Raw genomic sequence first — 18,437 nt, forward strand, 5'->3', positions numbered from 1 at the left:
TAGTCATCAGGTTTCGCGATCGGTATATTTTTGGTAGAGTATCCAAAGTTTACACATTCCATGGCGGCTTTCAGAGTGCTCAACAATATAAGGAGCTTTGTAATAGTAGTCGTTTTCGAGTTGAAAGACGCTATTTTATAGAGTGCTCAACCGTGTGGGAGCCAGAGAATGCAACTGTAGACGAAGAGCTGAATGTCCACTTGAGGGCAAATGCTTGCAGAAAGGAGTAATATATCAAGCTACCGTTAATACACTCGATAACAACAAGCAAGAAACATACGTTGGTTTGACCGAGAACACATTTAAGACGAGATATACTGCGCACACGAGCAGTTTTCAAAACGCAACACAGAAGAACGCAACAGCGCTAAGTCAGTACATTTGGACACTGAAGGATAGATTCACCCCATACACCATTAAGTGGAAAATTTTATCCAAAGCAAAATCATACTCTCCAGCGAGCAAAAGATGTAACCTCTGCCTGAAGGAAAAACTGTTCATAATGTATAAACCTGAAACCAGCACACTAAACTCCAAGAATGAACTCGTATCAGCATGTCGACACAGACGCAAATACCTTCTGTGCGCATACCACACATCACCTATTATAGACCTGCATAGTGACGTAACCTCGACGTCACAGAGTCCATTACGTCATCAGCTTTCCGTTGACGGTGTAATTAAATCTACATCTGATGAGTGAGAGCAATAATTCAACTCTCTCACGAAACAAGCCTGTCATGTAGAGAAAAACATACACTTTTTAACGATATATCTGGCTCCCACACGGTTGAGCACTCTATAAAATAGCGTCTTTCAACTCGAAAACGACTACTATATATATATATATATATATATTACTCAAGTAATATATATATATATATATATATATAAGTTTAAAGAGTTTGCATTTACGCCTCTGTGTTTATTGTTAAATTTATATTAAAATTCTATTTACAATTCTTTAGATATTTTTTTTTAAAACAATAAATAGCACTTTTTTCTTCTTATAATTATATGTGAATGTGAATAAAATGTAATGTTGTAGTGGTTTAAATCATTTCTAAAGACATGTGCATGTATAGATATACAAATTAAATATGTTTATACATAAAATAGCCGAAGTAATAAACATAATAGCAATCTTGGTAGCAGTTATTATCAAATTTATATCCCTCCTGAAATCATTTTCATTTGTCACTTATTAAAGCTCACAACATAAAGCTCATGATAAGTGAAAAGTATTTCACCAAGGACATAAATTTGATAACTAGTAACTTGTTTATTATCCTCTACATCTGACTCCAAGTTTATATCAAGTGTGAAAATTGTCTGCAGGACTGAGGACATGGCCTAGAGTAATCCTGTGTTAAGTACTTCTAGTATGTTTCAGTGTCTACAATTATGGACCTAGCCAACTGATTCTGCATCACACACTGTCTACTGTTGGGGACCTACATCAAGTACAACTGATCCTTTAAGCATGTTTCAGTGTCAACAGTATAGGACCTAGTACAAATGATCTTACATTACATACTTCTATAAGCCCTTCTAGTATGTCACATTGTCAACAGTATAGGACCTAGTACAACTGATCCTGAATTTCAGGGGACCTAATACAACTGATCTTACATTACGTACTTCTGTAAGTCCTTCTGGTGTGTCACAGTGTCTACACCAGGGGATGTGGTATAACTGATCCTGCATCAAGTACTTTAAGTATGTACAGCATGTTTAGTGATGATTCAGTGTCTACAGATTGAGACCTACATATAGTACAAAGACTCTTCGTTAACTACTCATAGTATGTATATAGGGGACCTAGTATATAACTGATTGGGTGTTAAACACTTCTAGTGTGTTGCAGCGTTCTCAGATAGAACTGGGGCCTGAACTCTTGCAAATTTGCAATCCCGCAGTGCAATGTAAAAAGACATGCATGGTCGATGTGATGTTGCTTGAGACAGGTTTATGGAGTAGGCCCCTGGGGGCAAATTCAATAAACTCTCGCAACTTTGCGATCTCGCAGTGCAATGCTAAAACACTTACAAAGAGGATGTTTTGTTGTCTAGCAGAGCCTAAGAGACCTTTGTGAATTAGGCCCCTGGTCTCATGCCGAGTACTCGTAGATGTTTAGGTGGCTACAGCTGGGGGCCATATATAAATGTGTTACTCTATAAATATTGTTCTCTACTGTATGTCTGAAGAGCGTGTTCTGCTGGATATTGTAGGAGAACATTACCATTATTACATGAGAATTGCACAGACCCCATCAAATACTTGTCAATGAGTACTCTGTTCATTGGGATATCTCAAAACGCCATTCCCACACTTTCAATCATAATCACTTCTTATCCTGTGCACATAATTACAGTATTCTAAAAGACCGGGAAGTCAAAATAAAGTGTGTTAATATAAATAAATTCAGAACAAACGGTTCTGTCATGGCAATGCAATATTTGTACCAATAGTCAAATATATTTTATAATGTGAAATAAAATCTACAATATATAAATGTATTAACATAAATATAACAAATATCATCAAATCATTTTTTTCAGTTAAGAAAGCAAAACTGAATTATAATCTACAGGTATATAAAAATGCAGACCACTTTTTTTCTTTCTTCTTCAACATGTCCACAGTCACTAAACAAAGCTGTCAGCTTAATTTTTCTATTAATCGTTTGCAGTGATTATTTAATCAATCTTATCAATGTCAACAGAAAACTTCAGCTGCCACTAACAACATTCTCTTGTAAGGTGTAACATCCCAGTTAAGAGAACAAAATGAACTTGTTACTCACAAAAGAGAATAAAATAAACGTGCTCCTGTCACGGTAGAAAAGAAAATGAACTTTGTCGATCTTCCTTTGTTGAACATTTTGCCCATTTCACCGAAGAGAAGACAATAAACATGTCCATCTTACTGAAGAGAATAAAATGAACATGTTTACCTCATTGTAGAGAACAAATTGAATGTCTATCTCATTGTAGGGAACAAAATGAACGTCTACCTCATTGTAGAGAACAAAATGAATGTCTACCTCATTGTAGAACACAAAATGAATGTCTACCTCATTGTAGAGAACAAAAGGAACTCCTCGTCTGTGATGGTGACAATGGGCTTGTGGCAGGGTCCTTGTTTTTGTATTGAATAATCTCCGCCTTAACAACCCGCTGGTGCTGGTCTATGTCCGGTTTGGTCAGTTTTATTCCAAGAATCTCAGCAGCTATTCTTTGAAAAGTCAGATTCACCTAGAAAACAATTTGAAAGTAATTATTTGGTGTCAGGTATATAATATTAATAAGCTTACAAAACTCAACACATATAAATATATTATAACATGCATGTGATAAAGTAAAAGCTCAAATGATCCAGGGGTTCGAGAATTTTTTTTAAATTCACTTGTCATAGGGCCAGTGGATTTGAAAATTCACTGGCCATGGTGAAAAATTCACTTGTCCAATTTTAACTGTTGATAAAACAAATACAAAACAGTAAATTAAAATAATTGAGATCAATTTGTTAATTTACACAACAGATAGGCTCATTGTGCATACTTTATGGTTTGTTTAGAAAAATATGCAAATAATTTTCATCAGTTCAGAATAAAGTTACCTATTAAAATTTTAAAATAACTGTTTTCACTAAAACCACCTAAGTTATAAAAAATAATCCATGTTACCTATTACAACAATTAACAGCATTATTTATTTACTTATGAATGGAAACTTCCCCCTTCCCCCAATCCAAAAAAAAAACGAAAGAAAAGAAACAAGAAAATAAAGTGTACATGTATTACAGGTTAAGACTTACCACACCCCACCCCACCTACCCACCCACATTCACACCCACCAAATTAGTAATTTTGCAATGTAGGTACTTTGTTAAATTGATCTATTTCATTATATTGGGAGTGGTATGGAAAAACTAAATAAGTAAAATCAAACTAATGGAGATAGGGAGTGGAGGAGCTTACAGAATCTCCAGTCTTAGCCGACACAAAATGACTCGACATTCCGTGTTCTTGAGCAAATTTCTGGTGCTTGTCCAGCTTCACAGTTCTCATATGTTCCAGGTCGACTGAAAAACAAAACAAGGTTGCAGTGAACGAGAATGAAATCTATCCTAAAACTGCTATACTAGTACTGTCAGATATGGTTATGTGTGGTATCCATAGCTGTACAGTGCTTGTTTTCTTCTTCAGGTTGTTGGTTTTTTTGTGTTTTTTTGTAATGGAGAGGATACTGCCAACTTGTGTCCTCTCCATTACAAAAAACACAAGAATGTTTGTTAACCTGGCCCCCATGCTTATAAAGCTTAAAGTCTAGACTTTAACGTTATGGCAACGCCATTCAAATAGCATTACGTTAAAGTCTGGACTTTATTAAAGTCTAGACTTTAAGTTTTATAAGCACGGGCCCTGGATGATCTAATTTTTGAACACTTAGGGAGTCTAAACCACAAATGTCTATGATGGGATCTTGCTCTTTTTGCTAGGCTTTCTACAAGTTTGCTTTGTTGTTAAATAAAAAGGCAAAGAACATATTTTAATAATGATCACAGCAGAGGGCAGTATACATATAGAAAATAATACTCATTGAAAGACATTCTAATTGACATATCTTAATAAATGTTTTCATATGCTATATTAGACTAAAATCCCTGCAAATATATCCATGACTTACTAATTTCAGTCAAGAATGACAGACATCAATAATGGTATCATTGCTGATTACGGTGGCTAGCTAACCATCTTCGATACTTACTTTTATTGCCAATCAAGGCCATGTGTGGTGGCTTGCCATCTTTGCTGGTGACTTTCTTCACAGCATTATACCAGTCTTCAAGATTCTCAAAACTAGCGTAGTTTGTAATATCATATACTAGTAACACACCCTGAAAGGACACACATTTTATACAGCTACTATTTAAAAGTAATAAAACCAAAAATATTAGACAAATATCATTTCCATTACAATTTGCTCCCTATGTTTAGGTATTTCATAAGGGGATGTCTCATGGGATTGGGAAAATTAGTGCAAGTAAATCATACTTGAGACAAGTTTTCAGGCAGACGAATAATGAAGTAAACCATTGATTGTTAAATTAATTTATTAGAATATACATAATCAAATATATATATATTGGGCATTTTTGGTTCAGAAATTGGGAATTTTCAGTGCCACTTTCTTTTGGGAAGAGGCCTATCTTTGGACCCACAGGACGGCTGAATAAATCCACGAGTGTCCATCACCATTTCCCTCAAAATGTGGCAGGTGGGGAACACAAACAACCCTGTGCTCTTCTGATTCTGAATACAGACTACCGGTATATAGTTAAGACCATATATATATACACATGTATGACAACAATTAATTAGCTCCACTATGCACTCACATGGCAACCGTATATATAGTTGTCCAACATCTTCCCTCCTAATGTTTGTCCTCCAATGTCCCACACCTGTAGCGCAGCATGCACGTTACCTGAATATTACAAGAATCTTATTAGAACAATATCAATTGAGACAATGCGTACAGAAACAATGTTTATAAACATTTCAACAGTTCATGGCACATGTTATCAGCAATATACAGGAGAGATTGTGTAATATGGGTCAGATTGATATACAGTAGAATCTTGTTAGGTCAACTCGGAAAAGTCAAATACATTGCAATGTTCGAATCATAAACAAAGTCCTAAGTTACACTTACACCTTGTTGACCGAATGGTTAGGTCGACCTACCTGACGGGTCGAACACTTTCTCAAACACTGGTGGGATTTGAGTCAATGGGATTCAACTGTATTTACTTTCACATTGACCTGTAACATCCCCAAGGTGAACAGTGCTAATTTCGGTGTCTATGGGGCTGAGATTACAGAGGTGTGTGCACACTTCAAAGATCATGTTTTCGTGAATGTCACAGGGATCCTATAATACCCGTAACTGAATGAAACACGATTATCAAAATATCTCTCCTAACTGTATATCTATTAGATCTCTCTGTAACAGGCAGTTATACCCGCTGGCTCGTCTAGGTATGATCAGAGAACGATCTTATATAAAGTATATATTATTATAGCATGTTTAGTTCACTAGAAAACACAACAAAACACAATACACTTTGGAATCTGTATTAATCTACGCTGACAAATGTACTGCCGCAGTAGTTAATTAACAACAATAAATAGTAACAACCCAGAACTGATCACTTAATTAGTTAATCTCTAGGTGTCTAGTTTACACAATATGCTAATCACTTCACCGTGACACAACACCCACACGTGTGATAATTGAGAAACGCTTCCAGGAGAACTTAATTAATAAAGGAATTACAATTCTATTCCTAACTGGTTAATTTTTAATTAACCCTTAACTACTCATTCAGTAACCTTGTATCACAGAATTAATACTGGTACGTATCACAATAAAGACAATAACCTACAGTTTACCTAGGTCCGCTAGGATGACTGGCTAAGCTTTAATAATTATTTAGACAGCGAGCCTACAGTTTACTGCGTCAGATGACCGGCAGCACCGTCTAAATAATATTGGTATAATACAGTATTAAAATATTTAAAGTCACATCAATCACATCAAGGTTATACACAGAGCAGAAATAAAAATATTTACCAGTCCGGACGGACAGCGATCCCCTGGAGCCTTCCTTATGTTTCTCCCTGATATCACTAAAATCCTAGCTATTTATTCAAAACTCTCAGAGACAGCGAATATCGCCTGGGGGCACAACGCGGTACCTCACCTATCATCTGATATTTCCACCTCTCCCAGAGTCGGTATATTTTCTTAGATAACCAGACATTCTGTCGCCAGTCGCCAAAATCACTGTTGTAAAAACCGCCCTCGCAGAGGTATTACGTAACTACTGGCCACATGGACTCCACACCTGCGCTAGGTGTGTATTAGAAAAGCTCGACAATCGTCGCGCAAAGGTATCACGTAACAAGTTGCCCACCTGGGCTAAGTGCATTTGGAACTGCACACAGCCCTCTAAAACAATTAATATCGCCACAGGCGAAAAGAAATTAGGAGCATGTTCTGTCACAGTGAGCAACCATAGAAGTCTTTAGTGCTGAGTGGAAACTTCTGAAACAAATTTTGTCTGTGCACTGCAAAGACATGAACTTAATAGTTGTTGTAAAGTTTGTACATATTAACAAAATGGGAGATTTGTACCCTCACTTCAAGACACTTGGTATCAGTGTGTGAATTTGTGCTGTCTTTACCCATCTTTACTGTTGACAGTGAAAAGATTTAGTGTTATGAATTTAACAAAGACAGCCCTGTGAAAGAGAATATTGATTCCACACCTTAGTAATGTGATAATGAATTCTAGGAATGGTCATGACAGACGCAATTTCGATTCGGAGGAAGTTTAAAAAAATTGTATTTCAAAAAGGAGCAAAGAGTTGTTAATATGAATATTACAGAGTAGCCACTTCACAAAAACCATATCACTTAGGTCTCTCAGTTAAGAGGTTTGAAACAAAGACACTTGATTCATTGAACATCATTTCGCAGAACTGTCTGTCTCATGTCACATGTGATCCATCAAAGATGTCAGACAAATAAATGTCTTACGTGCAGCAATCAGAGCTAGCTTTGGGTCCACAGAAAATTTTGCCAAATTTTTTATTAAGCTTCAAAAATTGCAGAAACCCTGTTATTTTGTAACAAAATTTCAATTATTACATGAAATTAATTCGTCAAATTACAATAAAATCGCCATTTGTTTTTGATATTCGCAACTGGGGAATTTGGCGAGTGCCACTGCCAGAGCTAGCCCTGCATGTTTTAATATTATGTTTATTTGGCTAAGTATTGATGACACCTACCCGGTAATACTACTCTTTTGAGGTAGAAATCCAAGCCAACCGTCTGTCCATACTGCTGGTTAAACTGCTCCTGAGAGTACCGTGTTGCAAGAGACGTCTGGAAATAGAGAAAACATAATGTAAGTGTTGGGAATGGGTGGGAATTTCAGCGTTAATCATTGGTTATACCCTCATGAATGTGATTGGTTTGCCACAGCTGATCAACTTGTAATAATACAATCCATTAAAATTGTATATGAACTTCAGAATGATTGCACTTATTGTTGCGTTTACATGGTCAGACTGGTCATACAAATCACTAATTTCACCTTTTAATTATTATACCTCTCAGTGGCGACGTTCTAAACACCGGAATTATACGCCTTTTGATTGTTACTTGTATTTCCCACACTTTTAAACACACTGATATGCTAATTATTAGTATTCACTATAACTTAAAGACTTTCAGAGTTTAAAAGAGTATCTTTATATAAAGAAAAAAACACAAAATCAAAATAACAACCAAGACTCATTTTTATGACTTAAAGGTCTTCGAAAGGCCCTATGATTCCGGTGTTTAGAACGTCGCCATGCATGTCAGCTGATATTGTCTGCTAGAAAGTGGCTGCTAGAATCCGCTCGGTAAAGTCGGACTTTTTTCCTTTAATTCAAAGTGAAGATCGTTTCAAAGTAAGTATTTCTTGGTCTCAGTGAGCTCGAAATAGATCACAATATACGATTAGGGTGGGGAAATGTGTTGGTAATCGTTATTTTGACCGTTGTCCAGAAAGATAGACAGGATAAACCTCGCCGTTGTGCTTGCACGCGAGGTTTATCTTGATGAACTAGGTATCAGTATGGCACTACCTTAAATGGCTCCCCATAATCTAAGTTAGAGGAGCAATTAATCACTCTACTAATTTTTTTTAACTTCAAGAGCGATATCCATTCTGAATGACGTTCAGTTTCGCATCAAACAAATTCATATATTTATTATCAAATACTGAGCTTTACACGTCTAGCATCCAAACTACATGTTGGTTCCTGTGCATTAACATACAAGCTCTCTACAGGTGACTACTTTGGGGAAAGGGGTATTATTATTGTTTTGGGGGTTTTTTTTAATTTAACAAACTGACATACAATGGGATTAACTGAAAAGTTGTTGGCAGTGAACTGTTAAGTTTATTGGGGAGATGGCAATATTAAATGCATTGGGGATAAACTGGTAGTGGGGTGGGAAATGTCAGGCATTCCCAGTTATACACTTGTATGAAACCAAAACAAAAATACTACACAGCATCCGATCAATAATTAGCAATGGAAACACTGACAGGTGGTGCTGTGGACTAGATATTTTAGTATTTGAAATATTTTCTGGATGATTTATATCTCATTGTACACATGTATGAAATTGATATATACAAGGTTGATCATTACAGCGGTTGACATGTGAAACGAAAACACGTTAATTGAGACTGACAAAATCTTCTTTAGTGCATTAATTCAGTCTACAACCGTGTCCGGTGTATCGGCGCACTTGGTATTTTGCATGAGTATGCTTAGGAAGTTGTCATGTTGTCGGAGTTTTTAATGAATTAAAGTTCAATTCCTTTTTCAATGGTTAATCAAGTATCAACATATTTATTTTTAAGGGTGCAATTATTTTTTTTTTTTAGAATTATCAATAATTATATAATAATTTCAAAATAAATCATTCACCTGTTTTCGTGTTTACAAACGCGAAGTAGGTCATCCTTATTGATATTAAGAATGTTAAAACCAGTCTAAAAACACCTTTCCCGCATTTAAAAAATTATAGTAAACAGTATAAATGTAATTATTTTTGTTGGGTTATTTTTTTATTTAAACCAAAAAAGAAAACACAGGCAAATGCAAACAAAACGAAAATTTTACACCTTAATTGACAGTCATTCCATTTCACAATTGTCACATTGTTATAAAAATAAAAGCGAAATAAGATCCACGTATGTGCACAATCTACCCGAGAAAAATAAAATCCATGTAGGCATCTTAGCCATGCATGACAATGAACATGTATGCATCTGCAGTACTGTGCCACTCAAGAAAACGATTCCGAAACTGATCATGAGATGGGTCATATGTGATCGTTCATTTTCATAGTAATATTTTTAACAAGACAAAACAAAAAAGTACTAAAATAATTCTGGCACAATAGTGTAGTGTTTATAGGCTAAAAGTGAGGTCATGGGCGGTTTATAAATAGCGGGGTCAACGATCTACATCTACTGCGCCGAATCACCGGACATGCAAATCGTTTTGGATACAAGGGGGTGCCTATATTTATGCACCATTTTAAAATGTTTATTTACTACAGAAATAAAACAGTTTGTAGTGTATTTCAGATTATGCACTTCTTCATTGGTGAGAGACGCATTTTATTAAATATTTCACAATGTTCACATAGAAACTGGTCCTTGAAAGCTTAGGTGCGCCGATACACCGGACAGCACTGTATTCAATCAAATTGTTATCTATTTATTTTATACATACATATTCACAATCAATATGTGTTATTTTGACAATTGTTTTGAATTAACATTGTTTGTTTACAAACATAGGCATGCCCCAAACACTTGTTTCAAGATATAATAATATAATAATGTGATGTAAGTTTACATTGCAGACTTATGTAACATGCTCCCCCACGAAGAAAATGGGTTAGTTTTAGTATTAGGATTAAGAAAATTACACAGTAATGATAACAGGAATTAATTTTGTTAACAGGTAAACTTAAAAATATAAAATCTACAAAACATTTTGGGTATAGCACCATACCCATTTTACCCTCTGGCAAAAATCCTGATAAGTGTACAATACCTAGACCATACATGATACAATTATAATAATGATGTCACAGTCGTGACAGTGTGTTACACTGTTAGTGTTGTCAATGTTATTTCCTGCACTATTTTGGTTTTAAAAAATTGAACGACTTTCTATGGATCATGGTTTCAAGTTTTGGTCTGAAATTAATGTTCAGTCAGTGGCAAGATATGATTATGACAACAACAACAACAGCGCAGCAATAAAACGCACCTTGCCAGAAGCGCCATCGCCCATGAGAACTATTTTTAGCTGCTTTTCGGGAGATTCATCCTCCGAATCCGACATTTCTGTCCGCTTCTCAAAACAAATGTCAAACTGGTAATTTAAATCACACAAATTGTCAAAAGATACAACTCTGCCATTATTCTTTATGTAATATTATCGATAAAGAGCGGCATTTTCATATTTTAAAATAAAGAATCAGGTGCTACAAAATATTTTGCCTTTTGCCGTGGGTTACCGTCAAGCACTTCCGTTATCGTAATCGAACATCGCCGTAAACTAACGAAAAGATAAGGGAGATAATACAAAATACATATACGGTCTCACATAATAGTTTTGTTTGTGTATGGCGATTTCAAGGTGGGGGGGGGGGGATTTAAACTTAAAGCAAAGAAATAAATGTAAGTTTGTCTCTCTAAATAATCTGAGGAATACTTCTGTAAACATGCACGTATGTAGGGAGTTGGTATCCAGGGTAGAACAATCTATATTTTTTTCAATTCATTTTCTGGGGCATTGTATGATTAGGCTATGTCTTGACGTCCCTCTTCGCCCGCCACGGTCCATACATAGTGACAGTCCATGACAGTCTAAACCCGTCAGCTAAAATCTCGGCACGCGCCTGGAAATATTATTCCATGTGGCCTCAGACCACAATTAATTTCGCTATATGTTTCTATATAGCCTTAGTGGCTATAACATTTTTATTAATATCAGCAGGCCCGTGAAGTTTTGTATGTACCTTTGCCTGCATGGGGGACACATACCCTGAAAAGGACAACCCCTGTTGTCCAGCTCTTTCTCCCAGCATATTGGTTTAAACAGACACACCCTCTAAACCAGGCCGGAGTACATTTTGCTTTATATTTGCTTTCTAATAGTGTAAAAGTGTGTAAATATAAAAGTGTGCCCCCCCCCCCTCACCCCCACACTTTTTTGCACCTTCCTACGCCACTGATTTACACTTATTTTGATGCGTATATCCAATTAAGGTTCAATCACGCTGTCCTGGGCACACGTCGGCTATCTGGGTTGTCTGTCCAAGACAGAGGGTTAGTTTTTAGCGGTTAGCGTGAGAAAGAAGACGCTATAGTGGCCTTACATCTACCCAGTGAGTCGTTATTTAAAGTCGCTCTGGGTGTGAGCTGGTACCAAGGTGCACCCTCCGGCCATGGAATCATGAGCTGGCTATGTCAGTACTTGAATCCATGGCTGGTGTGCCTGAACCGCAAGGATATGGGCACGTTAAAATAGTTCCTTCCTTCCTTCCAAGGTGCAAGCACAGTACCTACCAGCTTTGATCGCGTTATAGTGGCGTGTCCTTTTACAGACGGGGCTGGAACAATATATCGTGACAGCGTTCACTTCACCTCTGTAGGCAAAATAATTGACAGTGAATCCTGACTGCATACCCTTGACCACGAATCTATAACAAGTTCTTTCGAAAAAAAAACAGCCTTGTGCAGAGAACTATACGTAGGGTAGGCCTGTCGGTACTTGAAATTTAGTTCATCAAGATAAACGTGCGTTGACATAATATGTCGTCGATGCTTTATATTGAATAACCTAATAACTGATTCGTAATCGCCATGTATGTCGGCTTTTTCGATTGTTTAAGTGTTTTACCAATGAGCAGGTCAATACATATTATACAGTAAGTCTAATTTAATTAATTTTTGGGGAGTAAACGACTGTCCTTTTGAGGCGAAGTTTCTTTATATTCGTCATACTTCATTTAGCCTAGTGTTGGACGAGAGAGAGAGAGAGAGAGAGAGAGAGAGAGAGAGAGAGAGAGAGAGAGAGAGAGAGAGAGAGAGAGAGAGAGAGAGAGAGAGAGAGAGAGTCTCTCTCCGTGTGTCTCTCTGTATAGGTAGTAGTATACAGTTAGCTCCCAGTTAGCGTCCGCTTGTTGGTTCTGCACAGATTCATGTTTGATGGCTAATTATTTGGATTTGGAAGTAAATTCGTAAGCTTAGTAATACCCATTGAGTTACTTTTAAAATGACAATTAGTTTGTCATCATCAGCGCAAACGGTATAGCTGTATTAAAGCTTGGTATTCATACACCGGGTTTTCCTTGTGACCAAAGTGGGGCATGATCATTTGGGGTAATTTTCAAACAAGCTGACAAATGACGTCACGCAATTGTTAGACGCATGGACGCAGAATTTGGCTCCCACAGCATGAACGATGATCTAAGAATCTTGGAGCACTGGTTGAGTCGAGAAGAAACCCCACTCGACTTCATATCCTACACAACAGCGCGTCCTACCCACTAATTTCAATACTGGCATTATGTTAGAATTAAAAAAAAATGGCGTGACACAATTGTTAGACCCATTGAAGCGAAGTTTGGCCCCCACAGCATACACAATGATCCAAGAATCGTTTGGTGCTAGATGGGATGGAAAAACAACCCATCGACTCTATATCCTACATACCATCGCGCTTTACCCACTAAGTTCAGTATTGACTATGAGAATTTAGTATGGCGTCACGCAATTGTTAGACTCATGAAAGCAGAGTTTGGCTCTAACAGCATAAGCAACGATCTAAGAATCTTTCTGGATTGGTTGAGACGAGGAAAAGACCCTCGACTTCGTATCCTACACGACATCATACTCTAAACACTACGCTCAATATTGCCGTTATGTTACAATGACCAATGACGTCATGCAATTGTTAATCCTTTGGAAGCGAAGATAAGCTACCACGGTAAAAACAGCGATCTAGAATTTTTCTTATTGACTTCATATCCTACACAACAACGCACCCTACCCACTAAATACCCACTGAATATTGACATCATTTTACAATGACAAATGACGCCACAGTTTGACGCATATAATCGTAGTTTGGCTCTCACAGTATAAACAACGATCTAAGAATCGAAGGATGCAAGTCTAGGCAAGAAAAAACTCATACACTTCATATTCTACATGACAACGAGCTCTACCCACTAGTTGAATAATGCCATTATGGTACAATGATCAATGACGTCACGCATTTGTTTATACGCATGGAAGCGACGTCTAGAACGATCAAAGAATCGTTCGGCATTTATTGGGAAGACAAAATGACCCTGACTTCATATGGTACACGACATCGAGCTTACTCACTCCATATTAAATTCCCATTGTTATACTGACCAATGACGTCACGCAATTATCGGACGATTAGAAGCGAAGTTTGGCTCCCACATTATAAACAACGATCAAAGAACACTCGTTGGGACAAGAAAAACGACCTTCGACTTCATATCCTACACGCGCTGTATCCACTAAGCTCAATATTGTCATTATTTTACAATGACAATTGTTAGATCCATGGGAGCCAAGTTTCACTCCCACAGCATAAACAGTGATCCAAGAATGGTTGGGAACTTGTTCGGACGACAGAAACCCCCCACAAAAAAACCTAACTTCATATCCCACGCAACAACGCGCCATACCCGCTAAATTAAATATGTTACAATGACAAATGACGTCAAGTATGGACGCGAAATTTGGCTCCCACTGCATAAACAGTGATCTAATAATCGTTAGGCACTGGTTAGGACGAGAAAAAGAAATGAATAAATTCATGTCCTACACAATAACGCGCCCTACCCATTAAATTAAATATTACCATCATGTTTCAATGACAAATGTCGTCAGACAATTGTTAGACCCATTGAAGTGAAATGTGGCCCCCAGAGCATAAACAATGATCCAAAAATCGTTGGACACTAGTTCGGAGGGGAAAAAATAAATCATTAACTTCACATCTTACACAACAACGCACACTAAATTAAATAGTGTCATCATGTTACAATGACAAATGACGTCACGCAATTGTTAGACGTACAGACACGAAGTTTGGCTCCCACAGCATGAACGATGATCTAAGAATCTTGGAGCACTGGTTGAGTGATGAGTGGAAAAAAGACCATCAACTTCATATCCTACACAGCAACGCGCCGTACCCACTAAGCTCAATATAGATATTATGTTAGAATAAAAAATTATGTCAAACGATTGTTAGACCCTTTGAAGCGAGGTTTGCCCCCAGTGCTGGATGGGATGGAGAAAAACCCATCGACTTTATATACTACATACCATCGCGCTCTACCAACTAAGTTAAGTATTGCCATTGCGAAAATAAAATACGAAACAGTATGGCGTCTCGCAATTATTAGACTCGTGGAAGCAGAGTTTCGTTCTAACAGTATAAACAACGATTTAAGAATCTTTCTTAATTGGTTGAGACGAGGAAAAAGACCCGCGACTTCGTATCCTACACGACATCGCACTCTAAACACTAAGCTCAAGTGTCGTCATGTTGCAAAGACAAATGATGTCACGCAATTGTTAGACGCATGGACGCGAAGTTTGGCTCCCACAGCACGAACGATGATCTAACAGTCTTGGAGCACTGGTTGAGACGAGAAAAAAGACCCTCGACTTTATATCCTAAACGACAACGCGTCCTAGACACTAAGCTCAATATTGATGTTATGTTAGAATACAAAAAAATAAAATAAAAATGATGTCACTCAATTGTTAGACCCATTGAAGCAAGCTTTTGCCCCCACAGCATAAACAATGATCCAAAAATCGTTTGGTGCTGGTTGGAACAGGGAAAAAACCCATCCACTTTATATCCTACACGATAACGCGCCCTACCCACTAAGCTCAATATTGACATTATGTTAAAAATACCAAAAACAAAATGTCACACAAACGTTAGACGTTTGGAAGGAAACATTTGCTCCCACAGCATAAACAATGATTCAGGAATCGTTTGGTGCTGGTTGGGACGAGAGAGAGAAAAGCCCCAACACCGATTGACTTAATATCCTACACAATAACTCGCCCTACCCACTAAGCCAATTGGCATTAAGTTAGCAATTGTTAGAACCATTGAAGCGAAATTTGGCCCCCACAGCATAAACAATGATCCAAGAATAGTTGGGCACTGGTTCGGACGAGAAAAATAAATCATTAACTTCCTATCCTACACAACAACGCGCTCTACCCACTAAACTCAATATTGCCATCATGTTACAATGACAAATGACGTCACGCAATTGTTAAACGAATGGACACGAAGTTTGGCTCCAACAGCATGGACAATGATCTAAGAATCTTGGAGCATTCGTTAAATCGAGAAAAAATACCCTAGATCCTACACAACAACGTGCCCTACCCACTAAGCTCAATATCGACATTATGTTAGAATAAAAAATGATGTTACACAATTGTTAGATCCATTGAAGCAAAGTTTTGCCCCTACAGCATAAACAATGATCCAAGAATCGTTTGGTGCTTGTTGTCACGGGGAAAAACCCATCGACTTTATATCTTACATACCATCACGCTCTACCCACTAACTTCAGTATTGTTCTTTTGAAAAAATTCATAATATTATGGCGTCACACAATTGTTAGATTCACGGAAGCGGAGTTTGGCTCCATTGGATATTCTGTATCCCCACAAATGATGTCATGCAATTGTTAGACCCTTGGAAGCGATGTTAGGTTCCCACGGCATAAAGAGCGATCTAAAAATCGTTGTGCACTGGAAAAAAGTTATCGACTTCATATCCTACACAACAACGCACTCTGCCCACTGAACTGAATAGTGCCATCATCTTACAATGACAAATGACGCCACACAATTGTTTGACGCACAGAAGCGAGGTTTGGCTCCCACAGTATAAATTTATAACGATCTAAGAATCGATGGATGCAAGTTGACACGAGAAGAAACTCATACACTTCATATTCTACATGACAACGAGCTCTACCCACTAGCTGAATGCTGTCATTATGTTAGAATGAACAATGACGTCACTCAGTTGTTAGATGATTGAAAGTGAAGTTTAGCTCCCATATCATAAACGACAATATTAGAATCGTTTGGCGATAGTCAAGGCGAGAAAAAAATCATCGACTTCATTTCCTAAATGATAACGCGCCCCACCGACTAGCTTAAAATTGGTATTATGTTATATTATAATGATATATGATGTTAGACACTTGAAAGGAAAATGTGACTCCCACATCATGAACAACGATCAAACAATCGTTGGGTGCTAGTCGAGACGAGAACAAAAAACCCCATCAAGTTCAAATCCTACATGATGACGCGCCCTACCCACTACCTGAATAAATATACAATGAACAATGACGTAACGCAATTGTTTATACGCATGGAAGCCACGTCTCCATGGTCTGGCTCACACAGGAAAAAGGACGATCAAAGAGTCGTTCAGCGCTTTTTGGGACGAGAAAAAAGAATCTCGACTTGATATCGTACACGACATCGAGCTTACTGACTAGGTATTAAATTTCCATTGTTATATTGACCAATGACGTCACACAATTGTTGGAGCTTGAAAGCGAAGTTTCGCTCCCACGGTATAAACAACGATCAAAGAACACTGGTTAGGACAAGAAAAATGACCCTCGACTTCATATCCTACACGACATCGTGCTCTATCCACTAAGCTCAATATTGCCATTACTTTACAATCCAGTTGTTAAACCCATGGGAGCGACAGTTCACTCTCACAGCATAAACAGAGATCCAAGAATCGTTGGGCACTGGTTCGGACAAGAAAACCCCCCCACTTCATATCCTACACAACAACGTGCCCTACCCACTAATCTAAATATTGCCATCATGTTACAATGACAAATGAAGGAAGGTTCAAGCACGCTGTCCTGGGCACACATACCAGCTATCTGGGCTGTCTGTCCAGACCAGTGGGTTAGTTGTTTGTCGGTTAGTGTTTAGTGACAGAGAAGAGGGTGTAGTGGTCTAACACCTACCCATTGAGTCATTAAAACTCGCTCTGGGTGGGACTTGGTACCAGGCTGCGATCCCTGTACCTACCAGCCTTATGTCCGATGGCTTAACCATGACACCACCGAGGCCGGCAAAACGATGATCTAAGAATCTTGGAACACTGGTGGAGTCAAAAAACAAGACCCTCGACTTCATATCCTACCCAAAAACGCGCCCTACCCACTTAGCTCAATATTGGCATTATGTTACAATAAAAAATGATGTCACTCAATTGTTAGACTCATTGAAGCAAAGTTTTGCCCCCACTGCATAAACAATGATCCAAGAATCGTTTGGTGCTGGATAGGACGGAAAAAAACCCCATCCACTTTATATCCTAAAGGATAGCGCGCCCTACCCACTTAGTTCAATACTGACATTATGTTAAAATACAAAATTATGTCACACATATGTTAGACGCCTGGAAGGAAACTTTGACTGCCACAGCATAAACAATGATCCAAGAATCGATTGGTGCTGGTTGGGACGAGAAAAACCCCCACCGATTGACTTAAGATCGTACATAACAACGCGCCCTATCCACTAAGCTAATTGGCATTAAGTTAGAATGACAAATGACGTCAAGCAATTGTAAGACCTACTAAAGCGAAGTTTAACTCCAATAGCATAAACAGAGATCCAAGAATCGTTGGGCACTGGTTCGGACGAGA

General features: G+C 37.8%; 1 protein-coding gene across 2 annotated transcripts; it reads right to left on the reverse strand.

The window, feature by feature from the left end:
* Positions 1–929: 929 nt before the first annotated feature.
* Positions 930–11,484, reverse strand: LOC121383932 (ras-related protein Rab-28-like). 2 transcript variants are annotated; one of them, XM_041514036.1, is made up of 7 exons: positions 10,925–11,484; positions 7,865–7,961; positions 5,404–5,492; positions 4,773–4,902; positions 3,983–4,086; positions 3,077–3,257; positions 930–2,928 (listed from the first exon to the last, which is right to left on the reverse strand). In XM_041514036.1, the coding sequence occupies exons 1-6, from the start codon at positions 10,997–10,999 to the stop codon at positions 3,078–3,080; spliced, it is 675 nt and encodes a 224-aa protein (XP_041369970.1). In that variant the 5' UTR covers positions 11,000–11,484; the 3' UTR covers positions 930–2,928; position 3,077. The 2 variants fall into 2 exon arrangements, with proteins under 2 accessions (XP_041369970.1, XP_041369969.1); XM_041514035.1 differs by having other exon boundaries at positions 930–3,257.
* Positions 11,485–18,437: the final 6,953 nt, after the last annotated feature.

This window comes from Gigantopelta aegis, chromosome 10, assembly GCF_016097555.1.
Source record: "Gigantopelta aegis isolate Gae_Host chromosome 10, Gae_host_genome, whole genome shotgun sequence".
In the NCBI taxonomy this organism is placed as follows: Eukaryota; Metazoa; Mollusca; class Gastropoda; order Neomphalida; family Peltospiridae; genus Gigantopelta; species Gigantopelta aegis.